Source organism: Apteryx mantelli, chromosome 7 (genome assembly GCF_036417845.1).
Source record: "Apteryx mantelli isolate bAptMan1 chromosome 7, bAptMan1.hap1, whole genome shotgun sequence".
Lineage (NCBI taxonomy): Eukaryota > Metazoa > Chordata > Aves > Apterygiformes > Apterygidae > Apteryx > Apteryx mantelli.
This window is the reverse complement of record NC_089984.1, coordinates 6817124-6840199: the sequence shown is the minus strand read 5'-3', so window position 1 is coordinate 6840199 and position 23076 is coordinate 6817124. Positions and strand designations below refer to the sequence as shown.

Genomic DNA, 23076 nt, shown 5'->3' with positions numbered 1-23076 from the left:
CCCCGGCACCTGCATGGCCTTCCTCTTCTCAGAGTTAAGCCAAGGCTTTACAGCCATCCTCTGTGCTCTGCTGAAGTCCCACCTCCTTAGTACCCAATTAGCATTATCACTCATTATCGCCTCATTATCACTATGCCCACAATGCTTTTTTTCCCTTGCCAGGGTGACTTTTAACCCCTTGGTGCACCCACATTAAATAAGTCTCTTTAAAACTACACTTTGAGCAAGGGGTACACAACAGCAGAAATGCTGGGATGGCATCAGTGCCAAGACAGCACCCTGTCTCAGACAACAGCCAGATGTTTGTGGCAAAAAGTGCAGCACTACAGCACACACGCAGAGCTTTCCCATCACAGGATCTTGCAGCTTGCAGGATCAGCAGCTGAGGGATGCCAGATAGAGGAGAACATCAACAGCCAGGTTCACGGACCTGCTTGGTGCTCTGATTTGGACTGTTTCTCTCCAGGCAGTGCCAGAGTCTCCTTCTCAGTAGTCTCTCTGACCTTTAGGGTCTTGGTTAGTTCCCACTTTGATTCACTGGGGAATGCAGAAACCCTATTCCCCATCAAGTGTGGGGTGGGAGCAGCTGGGCAGCCACCCACACGCTGTTTTGCCCTTCCAAGTGAGAAGCGAAGCCAAGAGAGACCAAACAAGGTCCCATGGCTGCACTGAGCTCTGGCTTCCAGGCTCCCCGTCCAAAGCCACCCAGATTGCCCACAGGCCTTGTGCACAACTCTCTGACCCAGACTGCCCTGAAAAAAGTTAATCAGTCAGGAAGCATCCAGAGACCAAAAAAAACTAGCTCTTTTTTTCTTACCGTTTCACATTAAGCAAGTGCCACCGTGGAGGAGACACCACAACTGCCAGCAGATGCCTACAGCTGTGGGATCAAACAAGCAGGCAGGGTTTAACCAAGACGGCCCCCTGCTCAGTCACACCAAGATAGATAACCATATCTTCAGCAGCAGCTTGAATGGTCCAGTGCCCCAGGGACCTTACCCGGGTGCCAAAGCATCTGGCTGCTCAGGCCCGGAGCGCTGCGCAGAAAGGCTAGCGCACGAGACGACTGCCTTGGAAATTACACATGCAGCGCATGGAGCACGTCAGCCCTCCTGCCTAAGAAAAGCCCCCTGGCCTAGCCCTTCCTAGAAAGGAGGATCAAGTCAAGTCATCCATAAATATGAGAGGGACACATTGCCTCAAATCCACATGCAGAGTTACCGGCAAGCACCCTGCCAGCACCTGCTAAATATCACGTTCCTCTTTTATTCTTCCTGTTAAATTATTCTCAGGCCCAAAAGGCTCTGAAAGGTGAGAGGTGGCACACACAGACCTCTCTAATCACATTAATCCCCACCAGACAGCCAAGTGCACCCACACTGCAGCGATGCTCAGGTGCACCCAGCCCCTTTTAGGCTCCTGTCTGGCTGTGACATCTTCTGCTGCACAGTAAGAGCCCCAAAACCAAAGGAAATGCTCATATGGCCACTCTGGCCTGTTTTGGTCGGGCTTAGTAAAGCGGGCCTAGTAGAGAGCAAGGTCAAGCTCTGCCACTCCAAACGTGGTGGAGAAACATCTGAATGTTTTGGGGTCCCTCAGCCGGTCTGGATTAGCCAGGAAAATCAGCTTTCCTCTCAAATTCCACCAGCCGTCTTCCCCGAGAACAAGAAGTGGTCTGTTCAGCATAGCCTGCCCTGGAAGGGCTCCAGCTTGCCCTGGGAAAGCATTATCTGAGCTTTCCACTGCAGAAAGTCAAACCACGCTATCTGAAATTTGTCAGACAACACTCTCCTCCTCAGTGCCAAGAGCCGGACTGCGATCCTCGAACATCCAGCGACAAGGCCAACAAGCATCCAAGTGTCTGAGCAAGACTGCTTCCGCATGTGCATTCCCAGGCAGAATTTGCGACTCGGTCAACACTGCCAAAAGATTTGGTTGTCTCAAGTAATCACTCAGTTCTGCTGTATTTAATTGAAATCTGCTCCTACAACAGCATTTAGAAGTTGCCAGCTGCAAGTTCCCAAACTAACAGGAATTTTTTTTTTTTTTTAAGCTAGCGAAACATACCTACTCTGCTCCTGAAGCGCAAGCTATTTACGGGGCATTTACCAGCTCAGCAAAAGTTCCACACTGCAAAGAGCGACAGGAGCAAACTAATATTTCCCGTCAGTCATCCGCCTTGCCCTTGCTTCCCGAGCGCACGGCGGTCTCCTCGGGGAGAAGCACGGGGCAGCAACGGGTCAGGGCACGGAGAGAAGAGTCCTGCGTCTCCCGAGAGAGACACGCGGTCAAAGGAAAGCAACGACGGGGCTTTGAGCCCCGTACGACGGTCCCAAACTTTGCACGCTCCTTCCTCCCCAGTCTGCCTCCTCTCGGGTGCTGCGCTCAGCATCGCCCGGGCGCCTGTGCCTCAGCATCACGGCAGCACCCAAAGCCTCCACCCAAAGCCCCCCACCCGGCGAGCCTCCGAGTGCTGAGCTAGCACCACTCGGGGCTTGCTGGTGGCCCAGCCTGCGCGAGCTGCTGAGTTAGAGCTTCGCCTTGGCCCCGGCTTTCACGGGCTACCAGGCAGGAGATGCTGAGGCAATCGATTCAGGAGACGCAGGACCGCTCATCAGCTCGGTTTTTCCTCCGTCCGGTGGCGGGGAGGGAGCCCAAATGAGAGAAACCGAGGCCACGCTGCCAGGCTGCAGCCAGGCACCTTCGGGCACTTGCGCAGACCCAGGCGCTTCCCTGCTGAGCCCAGAGGAAGCACCAGGAGTGGTGCTGCTGCAGTCAGCTCTGCTGCACCGAGCAGGGGAACCTGCCTCCCTCTCCCCTTCCCAAATCCCAGGCCCAGTGCAAACGCCAGCTCTCTCCGCCAGCTGGAGCGAGTCACTTAGAACCAGCTTGAAAAGACTACAAAGATGCTTAAGTACCCAAATATACCAAAAGCACCCCCAGAACGCTTGCATGCTTTTGTGCACCTTCAGGCACACAAGTGCCATTTGAAGTCTGGCCATCAACCTCTCCATCTCAATCCCCAAAGCTGCAAAGAGGGGCTAACATGCACAGCCACCTCCCGTCAGGGAGAGCAGTAAATGGCTCTCCAGGGGCTGTGCAAAAGCCCCGGAGAAGTTTGTCACTCTTGCCTGCAGATGCCCCTATTCTGATAAACCCCTCCTCGCAGAGGGCCGAGCTCCCGAAACCTCTCCCCGCCGTACCCACCTTCCTCTCCGCGCTCCCTCTCCCCCAACCGGCCACGCACGTGCCGCAACAGCCCGACCGCTCATTATTCCCTCCTCTCCTCCAGCCGTTTCCCCATTCTCCTGCAATTTCTTCTCGGCTGCCCAACAAATTCAATCGCTTTTGTATTCCTCCTGCTCACGTTTCATATTCCCCATGCTCACGTTCGCCGTCCCCCCTCCGTCGGCGCAGCGCGCGCGTGTGTGTGTTTCATTACTTCTGGGTGAAATAACTGACTAGAGGGTCAGTCCACCTGAAAATTGCTCTCCCCGGACCTAAATGAAACAGATGGGCATTGATGATGTTTTCAGAGAAATTAATCAGCCCGGACTGGCGGCAGCGCCAGCAGCTCCATGGGCCCCATCTAGCCTAATGAATTCCGAGAGCTCCGTCTTAATAGCTCCTGACAAGACTAATTTACTCGTGTAAGTGATTAGAGGGGGAATGATCTCTTAATTGTTGCTTAAGATTTCTTTAGGCATCACACACGGCAAGCAGAGGCTGCTCGCTCGGCGCTAGGTACGGCAGCATCCCGGGCTGCCGGAGGGAGCCAAGGAGAGGGGCTGGAGGAGGTGGCAGAAACCACTTGAGCGTGGAAGGGATTCACTCTGCATACGGATGACTGAATGCAGCATTGGGCCTGGGGATGCAGAGAACAAGTAAACCCGAGCGCTACCTTCCAAAGCGGCACATGCTGCCGAGGAAATCGGGGCCTCCCACCCCAGCCCCACACCCTAGTTGGTGTCCCCCAATGACACTCCAAATCAACGTGAACAGATGCTTTGCCCAAACTGTCAGGCTATGTGCAAACTTCCCCAGCACAAAGGCACTCCGACACCCAAGCGGGAGTTTCTAGTCTTGCTAAACATATTGCAATCGCTTTATTCATCAAGTCCCAGCATATTCACTCAAGGCCACAGTGATGGGCCCTTAGAGCAGATCTCAAGAAGGAGCCATGCTTTTTCTGGAGAAGAGGTGACACACAGTTCTGCTACTTATACCCCCCTTGGGATACGAGAAAGGGGTAGGCGTTTCAAGTGACACTAAATTAATAAGCCTAACAGAAAACATCTATCAATAACAAAGAATGGAAATACTGTTTGTCAACAGTTTCAAGGCTGACATTTCCCTTTGGTGCATCTGGAAACAAAATCCCAGGGTGCCAATATTCTTAAAAAGAGTGAATTTCATTTCCGCATAGTGTAATACAAAGTTAAAAAAAGTAACTCCAAGAACAGTTTTATTCTCACAATATCTCACTGGAAAGTAGACTGTCAGAAATCTTCCCCCATTTCCTACCAAAATGGAAATTCAGTCAAATTCCCATAAGGTATTTCAAGCTCAAGTATTTCAAGAGCTGTGCGCTTGGTCAGGAAGCGTTTCCACTAAGCTGTTTCCAACCAGCTCTCACTCCTGCATTTGCACAGCTGCTTTCTGCCCTGGAACTTCCTCGTGGCAAATTTAACACTAATTATATTTGCAGAGGACACCAACAACGGATGGGCAGAGAGCATACAGAGAGGGAAGCAAAGAAGCCACGTGTGAAATGACCTGTATGGGACAGGCTCACAAAAGAAGGGTATGAAAAATGACATGAACGCAAAGGGGCAGGGGGGGATTTTTCTCCTCCTTTTCTTGAGGATGCTACCCCGCACAGGACTTCAGCTGCTACCAAGGAGCAGCGGGCTTTATTTCAGACAAGATCTTCAAAAACTAGCCAGCAAGATTTGGAACATCTTCTGTTGCCCATTTATTTGAACATCACCCCAACGTGACATTGTAGGCTGCAGCAGATTCAACTGTGAGGACACCCAAGAAGAGAACATGAGACAGAAGCCTCTTTGCCATTGCTGGAAAACCTGGTTTTGCTGAATGGTCACTAGAGGAGCCTCTTCCAGACTCCTCCATCCATTTTGAGAGTCCTGGTGACAGTTTTGGTGCAGCAAGAGCACTTTTTTTGAGGAAGCTGTTGCTCAAGTTGCATGGTTGAAAGAGGCAGTACATGGAGGTGAAAGAAGCTGGTGAAAAGGGGTCTCCATAGGATCCCAGCTACTAGACTGCTGGGAAAGGCACAACGGACCTCCACTCCTGCTCACAAGGGCTCACAATCAATTCCTTCAGCATTAAAAGCCAGTCACGAGCCCTGATTGAAGAGCACAGGTTTAATGGACTGAGAGCCTGGAAAGAGGCCGAGAACAACCTGGTCGATTTCTGCATTTACTAAAAACTGATCACTAGCTAAATAAAGCAATAAAAATAAGCTACACCTGTCAATCAAAAGCAAAATCAAGACTTCTTCCAGGCGCTCTAATATATCCACACGCACGTTCATCACAACCCTGTCCTAACTTGCAGCACTCTGGCAGCCCGCTTGAGTGGCTCCATGCTCCAGTACCCATACAAGGAAAGGGGGAGCAGAGGAGGACACAGCAACGCAGTGAAAAAGGCTCTCGCCAAATTTAAACCCACCCATGTAACCTTCCTAGCTTGATCAGTCTCCTTTCCCCATCACCTTGTCTCAGTTTGTGGTATCAGTCTTTAAAGGCTTTTAGGACACACCAAGCCTGGTGGTCACAGGGTGTTGAGCGTCACCTGCCCCAAATGGGCCTTATGTGCAAACACACCAGGACTGCCTTCCTTCCTCCTCCTCCAAATGCTCTCATAGCACTTTTATCCATGACCTGTACCTGGAGAGTCCATTTGCTCCTGTATGCCCTGAATGCATTTAGAAAGTTCAGTAGCCCCAAAGACCTAACCATCTATTTACAGCAGGTATGTCCCTTGGCATTAAGGCCAAACACCCCAGTTGGCTGGGAAGAGACCTTACCCCACAATACACGGAGAAATTAATCAAGCAAGTAACAACCATGGAAGCAAGCAACAGGCTGAACCTTCCCATGTGCTGAGCTAGTCCAAGATGTTGCCCCCGAGAGTGGACAACACTCCAAAAAAACTGCTCCTGGGAGCATAAGGCAGACAAGGTCCCTTGTACCACCCAACCTGCACACCAAGCTAGCCAGAAAGGAGGCACATGAGACCTGGCTGGGTAAGAACCTCAGTCCCCGTTGGCAGCCTGAATCCACAGGTCAAAAAAATAAATAAATCAATCAATAAGATGTCTACCACTTTGTCAAGAAAGCTGTGGTGGGAAAGCATGCGTGTATACATTTTTTTTATCTTTTCCCAACACAGAGTTGACAGTACCAGACCCTCCACCTGCTAGTGCAGACACACAGTACTTACCCACAGGAGTGTCCTCGTTGATCAGCAGGTAGGTGTCAAAGAAGTAGTTTATGAAGTACGGCAGCCGGTTGCCCCAACCTGCAAGGAGGACAAGAGTAGTGTTTTATTTCACTGGCGTTTTGCTTGCAGCCCAGGGAGCCGCAGGGATCAGCGGCCAGCCCAGGCAGCCAGGAGAGCCCTGGTTCACGCACATCCCTCCCCAGCACTGGGTTGATGCATCCCAACAGCTTTCGCTGGTCCCTTCCCTCACCTGCATGGGGGGGGCTGCGTGACCCCTCCCGGGGGGAGATGGCCAGTGACACCATCTCAGCCCCTCACTCTGGAGCACAGGAGAGGCCCGCGGCACCAGACTAGACCAGCACAAAGCTGGCCATAGATAGGGGGATCCAGCCTAGTATCATGTTAGCGAGGGTACCATAGCAGCCCAGGCTGATGGAAGAGGACAGCCCCTTTGGGCAAAAGGGCTCTCTCTACCCACACCCCAGAAACTGCATCCTCAGCAGTGACAGCTTCCTGCAGCGACTCCTACACACGCTCCCACCCAGCGTCTCTCCAGTTTACACAAGGCATTTCCCAACCCCCCATCAAAAGGTGCTTTCCCAAGGGAACTTCCCAAACCCTCCACCCCTCCCGCAATCGTCGCGGCAGCCTTGGCGCAGCAGACGGGCAAAGGAGCATGCTCACAGGCCAAGCCTCTGTCCCTGCACCATCGCTGCGGGCTCGGACACGCCTGATTTAAGAGGAGCAGAGATGGCTCTTCAGCTTGTATGGCAACCGTGGCCTTTCCTTTTTTAGTATCTTCTTTTGCAGGGTGGAGGCCGAGGGGAGGGGGGAAGCCAACATCTCGGGGACCAGGCACATCAATTATTGCTTCAGTGCATGATTAATACCTCGCTTTGTTCCCACGGTTGAGAGCCTTCCGCCTCGTCAGCCAGCCCAGCAAAACCTTGTGCTTCTCCCCTCCCCTCTTCCTCCCATCGCACGATCGCATTTCCCTCTAATTGCCTCCTTTCACCTTTAATAGCCAGGCTCACTTATTTCTACTCCCTTTTTTATGCAGTTGGAAGCTCGCAAGCCTGTCCCCCACCTGCCACCCCACCGCCAGAGCCTCATTAGGTGACACAAAGTTGAGCGCAGAGCGCGTAGAAGATCCACCGCAGCCTGAACTGTGGGAAAAGTTACCTAGAAAAGATTTATCAGCGGAAGGACGCGGGACATGAGGCGGCAGGAGAGAGGAACTACAGGTTTCCAAGAAAGCTCGGAGCTGACTGGACTGCATCTGACAGATGGGTTTTCCTTGACGCCCTGCCAGAGCCGAACGAGCCAGCAGACTTTAAGAAATGCAGTTAAGCTGCCAGGCCACAAACGTGGCTGCACGAGGGAAAGCGGAGATGTTAACCGGCCTAGCAAAAACTGTTCTCATCCAGCCACCGGCAGCCCCAGGTTCGGCTTCCCACGGAAGTGGGAACGCGCTGCAGGAAAGGGGTCCCAAGCAGACCTGTTGGGCATTTGCCAACAGAGCAAAGCTTCTCCAAGAGGGGAAAAGCAGTCATTTAAAACTCGCCAATTCATAGAGACCCTCTGGCCTCAGACGGAGTGCAGGAGTTCAACGACGTTTGCTGAGGCCAGCACAGGGTCCCAGCTGTCCTGCCTCAGCCAACTGACTTGTTGGCGTGAAGGTCCTGCTGGTTTGACAACACTCATGAGACAACCAGACACACAGAGGAGGGGTGAGGCGAGGGGGACATCACTTCCCCGTCATGACTCTGAGCCCTAATAACTAGCTTGGCTTTGATTTGGGCCAAAACCCAAGATTTTGAAAGCTTTCCAGCAAAATGCTTTTGGGCCAGCTGTACCAGCCACCTCCACCCGATCCTCTCGGAACTCGTGGCAGCGTGACATCACCCTGCAAGCCTCCACCAGACCAGATGCAAAACGAACCAGGCCCCTTGCAGCACGCTTCAGCACAGCTGTTCCAGACCATCGCCTCCATCATTATCCAACCCTGCTGGAATAGCCAAGACATTACCACAGGTGCTACCCAACACAAGGGGCAAAGCCCTGGATGAGATCAGAGATGTCCAGGTTTCCTTCCTATGCTACACATTGCCACCACCCTCATACCAGTCATTTGCTCTCCCTGTGCTTCAGCATCCCCCCTTCAGAGACAAAAACTAGATCCCTTTTCAGCCCCTGCTTCGCCTATCCAAGCTGCAAGCTGACTGATGGAGCAAGACCTTTCTAAGGCCTCTGGAGGGCAGGTCCCAGCTCTGCTCAAGCCCAGACCCGCTTAGCGGAGGGGGCTGCCGCATCAGGAGTGGCCACTCATTCTTGCTTAAGTCACATACTGACAGGGAGGAAGAGAAAGCCAGTTTGATCCCAGCTTCAGGGTGGCCTATCGATTTCAGCATGGGGATGTTTAATAGCAAGAAAACGGCAAAGCACTAGCGTCCAAGGGAAAGGGCAGAGGGGCAAGTGTAATGGGAAAGCCTCGGGATCACAAGTCTACAGGCAAGTGATGTATTGCTGAGTTGCCAGACACTGCAAGCGGAGAACAGCAGCAGGGAACAAGAAAACTCAACACCCTCAAGGCGATAAACTTACAAAGACAGAGAGGAGGGGGGGAAACGGGCAAGGAGACGGATTACGCTTTCTTAGGTTAAGGAAACAGAGCAGGGAAGAGCCTTTTCAAAGCCCAGATTACCGTAGGCACAATCCTGGAGCACGTTTGGTGTGCTTGGGGACACCTGGCATTGCTCAGCAGTGGAGCACCCCGGGAAACCTGCCCCAGGAGGCCTCGGGGCTGCACGCAGGCAGCAAGGAGGGACACCCAGCACCCTGCGGACCTGGCACTCAGGGGTGCAAGGCACCCCAAGTCCCCTGCAGGCTGTGGGGACAGCAGGGACAGCAGCAACCTTTGCTTCCACCAGGGCTCTCCATGAAATGCCCCCCCCCATAACAGTACAGGGAGTTCCTACACTGCCCTCTTTCCCATGGCACTAGGCTTGCTCCGTGCTTTGAGAGGAGCGAGCTGGGAAAGTGCTAGTGACACTACTCCTGCAAAGGCACATTTAAAGCTAGGCCTCTGGAGTCAAGTACCTGGAAAGAAAACGAAAAGGATGTAGACAAAACAGGTTACTTAGAGCTAATGGCATCTGCGGAGGCTTTGATGCTCACACGAGCCTGACTGGTGTTCCAGCACCAGCAGGTTTTGGAGGGGGCAGGCAAGAACAAAACCCACCAAGCAGCGCTCTCCACTGACATGCGGGATCTTTCTCTGGGAGAGGGGCTTGCTTGTTCTGCGGTTTACTTTTAGCTTAAAGGGCCTGCCAATAATAAATAAATATAGGAACTGCCAGAGTCTGCACACGCTGAGGGGAAGAAGCTTTCTCAAGTCAGTGCTTCATACAGAACAGCTTCAGAGGCAACAGCAGCTCCATCGCAAAGCTGCTGCAGGAAAGCACATCTCCTCCCTCCTCCTTTGAGGGTATATGGCCTTACTCTTGCAGGGGAGTCATTTCTGCAAACTGCTGTATTTCAAAAGTAATTTTCTTAATATTAACAGTGTACTAAAAATAGGTTGCATCTTCCAAAAGCAGCTGCACCAGGTGCCAGGATTCATCCAGACCATCAGTCTCCCAGCACACAGGATCTAATGTTAAGACAGGAGGGCAACTGGCACCTTAGACCTGGGACAGGATGCAAGCAGTAGGGTGCTGGGGCAGGGCTTAGCTTTCCTGCTGCGAATCCCAGGATAAGGAGCAAGGCCCATCTGTGACAGGGGCTGTCACCGCTTTGGTGGACTGTCAGCATTCAGAAGGGAAGTGTGGGATGGAGAGAAAGTGTCCAAATTGTACAAAAATCTAGGTCAAAAGATGCACAGTATGATGAATGGAGGCCATCCAAAAAAAACCATTGGAAGCAAGTTAGAAAATGGAAGCCAGCAGGTTTCTCAGCTGCCTTGTGCTCACACTTGGCACAGCTCACAGAGGCATCAAAATCTGGCTTTTCCCTCCCCTTTCTCTCTCCTGGAAAACTCATGCCAGCTGGAAAGAAAGCCTGCAAGAACAGGGAGGCCAGGAGACCACTGCCTCCTCCCTCTTTCCTCAAACTGTCCCATGGATGGTGCCTCCAAGTCAACAAACACTGCCTCAAACCAAGGCCACCCAGGGTGGCTAGATCGACCCACGGAGCCACATGGCCCCACAACACCCCTCTGGGGTGACACCCCGCCGTGGAGCTGTATGTCTGTCACTTGCTCAGGGCCAGCTTCTCCCTCTGGTCACCCCTTGGGGCACCCTCAGAGACCTTCTCCCATCTCAGAAGAGCCAAGCTCTCTCCTCTTATCTAGCTGCCACCAGAAGGTGCCAAGCCAGGCTGCACGACACAGCTCTCCAACACCTCGTTGAGGATGGCCAAAAGTTTTCCTATTACATTTAGTCTTGGACTGTTGATGTTTCGCTGGCTCAGCACGCTGGCAGTTTTGCACTCTTTCAGACTCGTTCAGGAATCACAGCTACACCACCACATATTCTGAAGCCTTTTTCCACGCTTTCCCAAAGACATGACATCACTGTGAACCAGACATGCTTTTACATCACCTGTGGATCTAATGGATCATCAACGGGATTTTCTTTCTGGAAGACTGCCACTACTACACAGCTACGATGACGGGACATCTCACCAGTCTATCATAACACATTTCTTACATGGGGCCTCCCAGCAGGGCAATAGCCCTTTCTGCAAGGTACGTGACACACCTGGCAGAAAAAAAAATTATATATTTTTATATATATATATATATATATATATCACTTCCAGCACGCTCTTGTGACCCTTTATTCCTGCCCTTGCATTAGCACCCCCTCCTTCAGGTGGCACTAACAGGTCAACAGGCTTCAACAGATCAAGGTCAGTGTTGTTTTGACATTTAGGGAGATTTTCTTCCCTGTTCATCTTCTACTCCTGCTCCAAATTATTCCCCCCAAAACGCTGCTGCTTTGCCCTTCAGAGTCACATCCTTGGCCATTGCCGATGAAAGAGCATAGCACTCACAGAGTGGTTCCTCTAGTTCACATCCTCCATCCCCACACAACCCAAAGATGAGAAGCTCACTATTTATCTCTGACGACTGCAGCCATAGCTTTGGTATGACCAGGCAGATTTTGCTGCTGTGCTTCTCTGCCTTGCAGAAACAAAGCCATCCTCTTCAAAACACACCAAATCAACTGGTGCTGCAGTATGGCAAGCTATAACTCCAGCGTTCCCTGTTTTGGATTGCTTCATCAGATCTGCAAGTCTTCTGGAAAGAGCAGTGCCCTTGACTGCAGTCCCCATAGCATATGGCAGGGTATTCATGCACTTCACTCCTCCTGCTCCAAAGGATGAGCGCTGTGCCACAGCCTGCTCATCTAGGGCAGGCACTCCTCGGGGAGATGACAACCAAGCCATGGACAGAGCAGGATTTGGAAGAGAGCAGGGTCTGATATACTATTTTTTTTCCCCACACACACACACACACACCTCCAAATTCCCATTTCCCTCTGCTGCCTCCCTGGGGCTTTGCTGCTTCTGCTGCCACCTATCAGCTGGGGCCAGCAAGGGGCCTGGAGCAGGTGCAAGGGCTGTGGGGCACCGCGCCAGGCTGCAAACACCAGCGATGCCGTGATGGACAGCGCAAGGAAGGGTTGGATGAGCAAGTCTCCAACCAAGCAAGCAAAGACGACAGTCCCACTCAGTGGGAATTTGGGCCACTCATGGCAAGAGATCTCTCCACTTGCTAGCTTGGGGCAAGCTTTTAGAGGCTCAGGCTGGGGTAGAGGGCTAGCTGGGCTGGTTTTCTTTTGCTTCCCCCCCACCCCCCAAGAGGGGCGGCAGGGCAGTTCACTACTGAGGCTACACTGGATCCAAGACGACACCGCAGGGAGACTGACTGCGTTTGTCAGTCGCAGCTAGTGTCGTATGCCAACTGCTTAATCAGGCTGCCAATCTGGGCAAGCCATCTCGAGGCTTTAGTGGGGGGGGGGGAAAAGCATTTATTCAAAGGGCACAGTGCTGTCAAATGGACACACGCACGATGTTGTTCATCAGCAAGTACCGTACAGGCAAATACCCCTCTGGTCCCGCTCTCCCCCACCAGCGGCCATGGGATTTAGCCCATTCATGCAACAACCCCAATTTCCATGGGGCTTTGCTAAATATACTTTTCCCCCCTCCTCCTCCAGTACCCTGCAATACACTGAAATCTGGCCCAAGAGCCTCATTTGCAACCAGCTGGTGAAACCAAAGTGCAGCCACCCCAGCAAGCGTGCACCCAGGCCAGACTCCCCTCGTGCCAGGGAAGACTGAGAGCATCGCCTCCCTGCTCTCCAAGCGCAGAGGCCCAGTGGCCAGCGGGAAAGCCGACCGCAGGAGGCTCCATGGCCGAGCACAAGAGCCTTGCCTTCCTGCAAGAGCTTCATGCAAGCTGGCAAATACTCCAGTTGGAATTAAAGGGGAGATTTTTGCAGCTCAGAGGAGTTACTTCTTGCACAGCATATATTAAAGCGTGGTTCAGGTAATAATTTTGCTGCTGAAAGCACAGAGAGAGTCCTGCTACATGATATGGTAATGCTTCTGCGGTTAAATAGCTTCTGTTTTGCATCCGCACCTTGTCTGCTCCCTCTCATTTCCTTTAGGTTTTATTTACATCCTTTAAACTTCTCTGCAGACAGACTTCATAGGGGAACACCATCCTCTCCCTCTCTGCCCACACTCCCTTGGCAGCGGCTCTTGCTACCAGGAGCTGCCAAGGGACAAGGAGGGACAATTGATGCCTCCTTCATGGTCTACCCACCTAAGAAAAGTGATGCATTACTAAAAACTGCTGTCACTAGCCAGCCTTAGGGAGGGTATGAAGAAAAGCAGGGATTAATGAGCATCCAGGCAGGAAGGAATGAAGAAATCAACATGTTCTCCAAAGTCTCCTGTTTCCGGGCAGGTCTGATGGTTAGCAATGTATCATGCCCTGTGTCTCATCCACACAAGACTGGACACTGCAAGTGACCCAACTTCAGTGCCCAGCCTCTCTCCCCAGGCTGTAGAGGCTTCCAGCCACAACTGAGGTGAAGATGACCATGCTAAGGGAGGTTGGGAACATCACTGATTTGAAGCTGATCTTCCTAAAGCATCCTGCAGCGCCCTACCACTGTGTTCATCATCTGGTCCACCACCAGATTTGACTTTACTAACCCTGGTCCAGAAGTTGCTGTGGCCTTCCTACTCAGATACAGCAAAAACATCTACTACTGCTGGGTTCACCAGCACATCATCTCCCTCCCTTCAGCCTCCTTCTAACCCTATCTACCCTCCTCCAAGAAGGGACATCTGGCCCCATGTGCACCCTTTTATTCACAAGCACTGCAAGAAAACCCATCGTATGGGAGCACAATGCACAGGTCCTCAAGACCATGTGTCAGTGATAGACAGTCTGCTTCTCCATACCATCCAAATGTCCTCATCACCACAGCAATACTGCTGTGCCTTTAGATATTCACTAGGAGACCACAAACACAGCAAATATTAGCCTGGTATCTCACAAAAATGAGACTAACCCCACAGGCAAGCAATAACAGTTCAACTGCATCTGACTGATGTTAATACAGAGATCCCAGTCCCCCCTTCTGCCTTAATTACTGGGCCTGCGTGCATCTCCCACTGCCCTCTACTGGGGACAGGGCCAGCTGCTGGGTCCTTGGCCACGTCACCGCAATGAAGATAGATGCTTTCTTCTCTTCTGGCATCCTTCACTCCACCAGCCTTCAGCTTCCCACTGGCTTTGCTCCCCCTGCTCAGAGCACCGCCAGAGCTGGGACCACGGCTATCCACCAGCCAAGAGCCTCTCGCTTGAGCTAGGAAGGAGCATTAACGCTTTTGGATTTGGGGGTTTTTTTGCTTTTATGTTGTTGGGGCCCAAGCAAAGAAAAAAAGAGGGAGGAAGGGATGCTGAACAGATCAAAACTTTACTTACCCAAAGAGACCAAATCCAAGACCAAGAGAGAAAGCAGAAAGTTGCTGGCAGCAGCGTGACACTTCATGGTTCCTGTCAAAGAAGAAATTCAACATCAAGGCCAGCACTTCATTAATATTATCTCTTGCCTCCCCAAAACAAACTCAGGGATATAGTCCTGCCCCAGCTTGCATATTACTGCCCTGACACTGCAGATACAGGCAGCCAGGGGAAATCCCGGAGGGCATTTTTGTTAATGCTTAAGTCTTATACAGGGCATTTCATCAGTGAACTTCAGAAGCCCAGAAGAACTCTTAGTATCATGTCGCACAGCAAAATAAAAGGAAATGCAGCTCTCAAGGCCCTGAAACCTAGTATTTTTCCTCAGACCACTGTTCCCAGTTACAGCTGGCCACTGCCCAAGAGACTGGTTAGAGCTGGCAGCACCAGGGTCCCACAGGCCTTAAAGCAGTGTTGCTTGAGTCACTAGTGCTAAATTATGTAGTCTCATAGCAATTATAGGCACAAAAAGTCTTAAAGGGATTATGGTGCCCTTGACACTGGCTGAGCAAGACCCTCTCCTCCAGAGGAGCATCCCAGTAAGTGCAAGTCTATTTGTACCAAGCACTGAGGCTTTTCCCAGCTCCTCAGGGAAACTGTCCCCGCAGCCTTTTAGATCTCATCTCCACTAGCAACACCCAGCTTTTTGCTCCATTTACATTTTGTCACTTCTATTTAGAGCCTTTCTGAGTTATTATAAGCAATTCTTTCCCCTTGTTGGCTTTCAGGGCACCACATCTCCTTTAATCCTCCTTTGCCTAGCTCCCATAAAGGGAAGTTAAGGAGCCAAGTAGTTACACCTCCATAGTTCATTCGCTTTCTTTAAACTCCCTCCACACTCAGCTTTCTATTTACTGAGCTGATCACAGTCCATGCACACAACTTTGGAGACTGGCTAGCTAATGCCATGTATAGTCAGTACTGCTTTCATGTCTTGTGGTCCAAAACGCCCTTTCAGCGAGTGCCGAATTGAAAGCAGGGATATCCTTACAGCTCTGTGCTACGCATGATGGCGCGTAATAGGAAGCCTCATCCTTCCCTCCCCATCCCCTCCTTCCCCCACGCAACCCAGCCAGCAAAGGGTTACGGGATAGACACAACCCTGGCGCAACCCCACCGAAGCCAAGTGAGATATTCTAGAGTCATTTGTCCCATTCCAGGACAGGAGCTGGGTGCATTTGCTTCTCACTCCTGGGGAAAGATGACCCAGATTCTGCTCTCAGCCACACACAAGAGGTGTTTTATTTTCACTTTCCAAAGCATGTTTGCTCATCTTGTGAGAGGGGACAAGTTGCAGTGAACTCTCATCAGCTCTGGAGCCGCAGAAGTCCTGCAGTTCCCAGCTGAGATGAGCTGCTTGAGCAAAAGTTGAGGGTAAGGAAGAGCTATTGCAGCAGCCCAGCTTGGGAACCCGGGAGTGACACAGCAGTGAGTGATCAGCATCAGGATTTAAGATGTTTTGTCAGAGCTGCGTGGGAGGCTTGACCTGGAATCACTGAAGACACATCAGGATTTCAGAGTACAAAGCAGAACCCAAAAAAGCCTCATACATGCACATCCAGGCCTCTCAAAATGCCAGGGCTGCTGAGAAACAGGCATTGCAAGGGCACTTGGAGTAGATCAGCATGCAAACAAACATGCCTGCATCCCACTTCACTTCTAGAATTTCCCAGGCTTAGCATTTAATACAGCATGAGACCTCTCATGACAAAGCAGAAGAATAAAAATGTAAAAGGGAGCTCTTTAGTATGGTCACATACTTGCATGGTTTTCAGATGATTAAATATAAAGATGTTATGGAACCAACCCAAGAACCCCACAAAAACCACAGGAAAGTTCTGCTTTACATGGAAATTCATACACGTAATAGTTTAAGCATCCCATCCAGTAGGCAAGTATAAATTATACAGATATCACGCAGCATATAGGCCCAAGAGAAAAAAACCCAAGCAGCTTACATAGAGTAAGTAATATGTGTGCATAACCCTTGTCATATCTGTGCAACACTCCCATTCCTCTCTTTGCAGCAATCGGTTGCATTAGCTTGACTTTGCAGGAGCAGAATCTAAGTTATTGGCAAACATAAATCTAAGTGCAGCAGAAGTCCCAGTGGGAATCCAAAGATCCCTCTCTGAAGCAGGCAGTATGTTTTGGTGATCCATCTCCAAAGCTTTCAGCATTTTTCCAGGTGCTATGAAAGTTGTGAGCAGGGGGAACATTTTGGCATAGCTGAGCTGGTAACCAGCACATCTGCTGAACAGTTGACTTAGTCCCTGGAGGACGGGGCTGAGTGACAAAGGCAAAAAGAACTTGGGACAACCAGCCTTTTGGTCAGCAAACAGGGCTCCCAGAGTTAAATGCACAAGCAGCTCCCACCTGAAATAAAGTACTGACCCAACCTGCGAGGGCTGAAACAAGTGATAAGTTGCATCTTCCATTTACCAGCCCAAGTAGGGACCTGCAACACGTGCTAGTGGTCATCCGCACAGCAAGCTTCGTTGCACTCGGTACTTGCAGTACTTGGAAAATGGATCACTACAACAGACCTGAATAAAATGCTGCAATGTGTGTGATTGCCAGTGGGGTAGTGTCCACTACCACCTAGCAGACAGCTTCTCCAAAAGCCCAGTGGATCACCCTTGCACACCAGCTTGCTCCTCAGCTCATCCCAAAAGTAGCAGCTCAGCCTTTCCTTCCCAGGGCCTTGCTGCACAAACACTAACACAGAATTGAAAGATAGCACCCAGAGTTACCTAAAGGAGCCTTTGCGGTGCCAAGACTGCAACTCTGACCACAGTTATGGACTCGGTGCGTCTGCATCCTGCCGTCACCCTAAAAAGCACCCTACACCAGTGAGGCACAGCATACTGCAGGGTGGCTCACCAGGTCCTTACTTCTGGGGGCAAGCCTTATCTCTGCAGAAATGGGCAGCCACTTCAAAGGGAGCTTCAAAGTAATAGCTGCTCGTATTTTATTTTTACTGATGGATTTGTCAGAGAAGATAGTTCATAACAACTCTGTCACCTTCTCAGCAGAAAAGGCCTTAAATTCTAATTTCTTGAGCTATTTTACCATTGAAGCTCCTCTAGGAGGAAAAGATGTGTGCATAGGTAAGAGTAAGTGCTGTGGTCTTTTTTGTGCATCTTTCAGGAAATTCATCAAAAGTCTGAGAAGACATTTGGGATCGGCACTGTTTAACTTTATACACACTACATCAATCTCCCTGTTTTCCACGAAAAACTTGCCACAGGTCTGAGAGGCAGACTGCGATCTTCTGCTCAGAGCAGGAGAGTTCAGTCTTCTGCCACCACCTTTTCTGCCCTGATGAATTTTGGAATTCCAAGCGCTAAATATTAATGGAACACCCCAAAACCAATTTCTAAAGAAAAAAAAAGCCTCTTCCACAGGGACTAGGTATCTTCACTTCCTATCAGGTTCTTGGCTGAATCCGAAGGATTGAAGAAAAGCAAAATAGACTCTCCTAAGAAAGAAAAAGCCCAAACACTATCCCTGCCAACAAAAAAATCAAAACCTGTTTCCTCCCTTCCTTTATGGATTTCGGAAAGGAGCAATCTCAGACATCTCCCAGCCCATTCCTCCAGTCCCCGTGTCCCTGGGCAGCCAACCTGCCTGCATCGAAGCCCAGCACAGAGCCAAGCACTTTCTGCTGCTGTCAGAAAGGACGCGGTAGACTAAGGCACTACAACCCTGCGTTCCCTGCATCTTCTGCTGTGCGAGAAGGCCATGGAGGAAAACAGTAGCTTTCTTTTAAAACAGCTCCGCTATAAGCCCAAGTGAGCGGAAACATTATTTTCCAGCTTCACAGACCATGTTTAAAAAGCAACAGGGCAGTGGAAAAAACAATTTGCATGATGTAGAAATAAAGCCAGTTGACAGCATCCCTTTTGAGCGTCATGATAAATCTAAATATTGTATATTCCAAGTCAGTCACTTCATTATGTAAGTAATTGCCTGAAATGTCATTTTGATTTTGTCTGTCTTCATTAATATTGCAGCTCTTCACTGGTTCTCAGAGATGGTTCACTCAAATATTGCAGATTTCGGAACAGGATTGAAAAAATCTCAGGGGAGAACTTTAAAATTGTGACTAAGAGCATATTAAATTGTACCTTATGCCTGAAAGAGGCTCTTCATAGGAAGTTTTCAGTGCAGTATCCAGCATAATAATGTCCCTGGGCAAGTCATCTCTGGGAACTTAACTGGTATCTCCTGGCTGCAAAAGCACTAATATTAAACCAGAGACTCCCCTGTCCGCCGGCAACAGGTCCCCAAGGCCGGGGAAGCAGCCAGAGGAAGCCCATTAAATAGGGACAGACGTGTGAATTGGAGGCTTGTGCACAGCTAAAGCAATGGTCTGCAAGGGAGTCGAAGTCCTGTGGCAGAGCCACAGCTTCTCCCCATGCCCGGCCATGGACAGGTTGAGCAGCTGGGGTGGTAGGTGACATCTTTTAGCATCTCATGCAACTTGGACTCTCTATTGATTATTAAGGACCGCACCCTCCTTGGTTTCAAAGGCTCAGGGACAGATCCCTGCAGAAAGTCACTGTAAAAATAGCAGCAACGCATCTTTTAGAAGGATCCCGCTTGGTTAAAAGCGACGGCCGCTACTGCAGAGGGAGCTCAGCAGGCGCACGCTCCGCCTCGCCGCACACTCGGCACAAATTCATCACGGGGAAGCTGGCAACGAGACCCAGAGCATCCGCCAACATCTCACCTATAAGGATTACGGGCACCGGCAGAGACGCGGCTGCTTCCGCCGAGCCCAGGCTGCCTATCGGTCTTGGGGCACTTGAGCTTCAGCACTAGGCTGTGCACCTGTATTGGTTATTTTTAAATGTCCTGTTGGGGCACTTGTATACGAGAGCAGCTAGCAGACGCACAAAACACCCTTAATCGCTTCCCCCAGAAGAGCGGCAGCTTCTGTGCCCTGCTGGCAGAGGTGCTCTCACATTTGAGCTGCTATCAGCATTTTTAATCATCCTGAACCCCCAGCCCCTCTTCCCCCCCCCAAACCCAGTCTTCTCATGCCCAAACATCACCACAAGATTTGTGCCTCAAATTTATGGTGTCAGTCTCTGTTTGCTCTGCGCTGTTCCAGGAGCATAAAGAAGAAATGAAAGCGTAAATCAAAGCGTCTCCCAAACGGCTTTCATGCAAGGCACCGCTTGCCACAAAAAGGGGGTGGGGGGGAGTACCTGCCTTCTCAGCCCTTCCCAAAAAGCCTCTCCTCCAGAGATAACAGCTCTGCCCCACGACCATCCCCACAACCTCCAGTCCGGCAGCTGGAGATGCCACCAACCACCTTTGCTCCTTCATGAGCAGAGACAAAGTCCCTGAGACACTAGGTGGGATCCCATCAGGCACGTGGCATTCACCCCCCCTCCCCTTCCCAGGAGGTGCCTTCGCCCAGCACCCTGATGGCACACGGGTCCCAGGGCGCTCGGCCCCAACCAGCGCTCTCCCCACCAATCCCTGCCAAAGTCGTCTTCTTCTATCCCTTGGCTGCCCTCTGCAACGCACGCAACCCAGCTCCTCTTCCGCTCCGCTCCCTGAACCAGAAGGGCTGCTAGAAATCCACCTTTTTTTTGTTGGTTCTTAGCTAAATCTTTAGAATAAGTAGGGTTTCAAAACGGGGGGGAAAAAAAATAAAAGTTAATTCTCCTCCTCCCCACCACACATTGGCATGAGCAATACACAAATCATAATTCCTAAAAATAACAAATTGCAGAACAGGGTAATCAGAAGTAAATTGATATTGATAAATAAGCTTTTCTTCCGCGCAGTAGGTGGTTTATTTTAATCTAATGAGTTTTATATTTTCTGAGCTTTCAGATTCCATGATGAAGAGCCGTCCGCGCTAGAATTACGAAGCACTTTGAAATATTGTAATTTTATGGCTCATTTTGTCAGGACTCTTGAAAATGAGATTTGTTCCCAGTGAAAAAATTTGCCCTTTTTTTCTTCTATTCCCTGTGGTGAAGGGAAAAATTCCCTTGTTAAATAAATACAGGCCAGCACGTTTGCATGCATTTCGGGGGGAAGGATGGAGAACACTAAGCATAGCCACCGGGTTTGGGGAGGGAGTCAGTGCCATTTTTCCCCCCTTTTTCAGCACGCACAGAAAAGCGCTCGCCTCTCGGGTCCAAGGGCCACCGCTCCTCGCCCCCTCGAGAGCCAGCGACCCCTTTCCGCCTCGCAGCACCTTTGATGCAGGACAAGAAGTCAAGCCGAGGTTGGAGAAAGGGGCATTTTCACCCCGGCTGGCAGCAAAGCGCACAGACACATTGAGTCCAAGGTGCTCTGCAGGCAACACCCAGCACCAACTTGTGTTATTTAACATTTTCTTTCAGTGGAAAAAGCAGTGCTGTTATTAACTAACAACTATTAATGCTGTATTTGCAGCGGTTTACTCTTACTGCAAAACAAGGAAAGGAGTTGAAATATTTTGTTCTGAGCTGGGAGACGGTATTTGCTGTTCCAATAAGAAGCAACTGTTAGTCGCAAGATGACGTTACTGCGGTGTCTAACAAAAAGCTCAAAACCAGAGAAACACATTGCGTTTGAGCAGAAACTTTTTCACCCACTCGGGAAAACTTCGTCAGGGTTGGAAGCGACACGAATTTTCCAAGTAGGCGGAACTGCCTTAAAATCCCCCCCAAAGCGCACAGCTCTGCGTGCACAACAGGCAAACTCTCCGCCACGGCACGCGCCAACCGCGGCACCTCTGCAGAAAGTCACTCGGTAATACAGCATCACAGACGGCACCAGATCCACCTCTTGGCTCACGCGACACTGGGAATAGCGCTCTGGGGAGGGGGAGGAAGAGGGGACCTCCTTCCTCGCTGCAGCAGGCACGGCCACGGGGCCTCGTGCTGTGCAGGCAGCACCCCGCTGGGGCAGAGGGACGAGGCGATGCCCATTCTCGCGAGCGGGGCAGCAACGGCCCTGCAGAGCCTCCCCAACCAGTTGCCACGATGCCTATGGCGATTAGCAACCATCTGCCGTCACGAACGCTCGCTCGCTCACTCCGGAGCGGCAGGGCTCGACCGGGACGCACGCTGGGATGAGGCATGGAGACCCAGGCAGCCAGCCCACCGCCTCCTCGCCACCCCGGCGCACGGGCACGAGGCAACGCAGGAACAGCAGAGCCGCGCAGCACGCGACGGCAACGCAGCACGAAGAGGTGGAAGAGCTGCCAACAGCAACAGAGCCGAGCTAAAGGAGGAAACGAAAAGGCAGGGGGAGGACGGCTGGGAATTATCGCTTTAGGAGATGTTTGCCTTAAAGTTAGGAAGATAAACCTCAATGAAGTGGCATGTGTAGTCTGGTTTCACGGGACAGGAACCTCTCTCCAGGCTCTTAAACGCACAGCAAGGGACAAAGCAGCAAGTATAAAGGTCCTTAAGGCCAGACCCAAAGCGTGCTGCTTAGCTGGAGACCAGGCACCTTCCTGCTGTGCCCTGATCCAAAGAAAGCAGGTCTGCCTGCTGAGGGAGGCTTGGCAGCAGCCCGACCCAACTTCCAAGCTCCGTCATCAAAACCACGCAGGAGAAGCGTCCTGCGCCCTCAGGCTCGGACATCGGGTTTTTGAGCGAGTCCGTAACACTCCCACGTAGCCTGCGCTTACGTACCATAGGGCACTGCTGCCTACGCGGCTTCGAATGCAGCCACACAACTTCTGGTTTTGTGGTTTTTTTTTTTTTTTTTTTTTTAAAAGAAAGGACATCTCTGAAGTGGAATTAAAAAAGCCTTCATCTAAGTACTGCCCACTCCATTTACAGAATAATGCACACACTTATAGACACGCACTAGATCACTATTACTCAAGCCCTCTGGCTCAGGCTGGCTCCTGCAGCTCAGGAGCAAAGCCAGGGGCTCAGCGGGGAGCTGCAAGGCAGGATGGCCAGATGCTCATGGGGACGGACTGACACAGCACCTCCGCGTGGGTCACTATTGGGCTGCAGCTTCAGGTGTGAGTCTCACCTCTGCCACAGGAGAGATGAAAAAAGTACAGCTGCAACAGCGTGAGCAATGCAAAAACTCAACACCAGCTTCTAGAGCAAGCCACCAGCTGCAGAAGCAGGAACTCCTGGCAGCTGGTAGTCACTCTACATTTCAAAGCCCTGCCCAAAAAAGGTGCTTTAGTTCTTCCACTCCATCTTCCTTAGAGGACCCAAGATGCTAGTTAAAGCCCCCATCGGCCTAAGACCCAGGTATATGCACACCCAGGGTCGCAGCCCTTCTCCCTACCTCCAGCTCGGATATGGGCACTGCTAAATAAACCAAGCAACACAGCTATTTGTTCAGTCCTTTGGTAGCTTCAGCTTCACAGAGAGAGGAAGAAGCAGGGGCACTCTGAAGGAGCAGAAATCACACCAAGCAACACGAGCTGCAAAAGCCCTCGGCCCATTTCTTGCCTCACCCAAATCAAGCCCCGAGTGTCCTCGCTGCTTTTGCACAAAGCTCACTTAACTTTCAGCGAGAGGCACTTTGCTGCAACAGACCTTTTCAAGGCCCACTAGCTGTTCAAGCTAATAAAA

At 51.0% G+C, this 23076-nt stretch overlaps 1 protein-coding gene across 1 annotated transcript in view; it reads right to left on the bottom strand.

Annotated features, from left to right (window-relative positions):
• Positions 1–14543, bottom strand: part of CDH23 (cadherin related 23) — a 224650-nt gene extending 210107 nt beyond the window's left edge. Inside the window, exons 1-2 of the mRNA XM_067299722.1 lie at positions 14477–14543; positions 6469–6546 (exon numbers count right to left, since the gene is read on the bottom strand). Coding sequence (XP_067155823.1) covers positions 6469–6546; positions 14477–14543 — 145 coding nt within the window. The remainder of the gene's footprint in view (positions 1–6468; positions 6547–14476) is intronic.
• Between the last annotated feature and the right edge of the window lie 8533 nt (positions 14544–23076).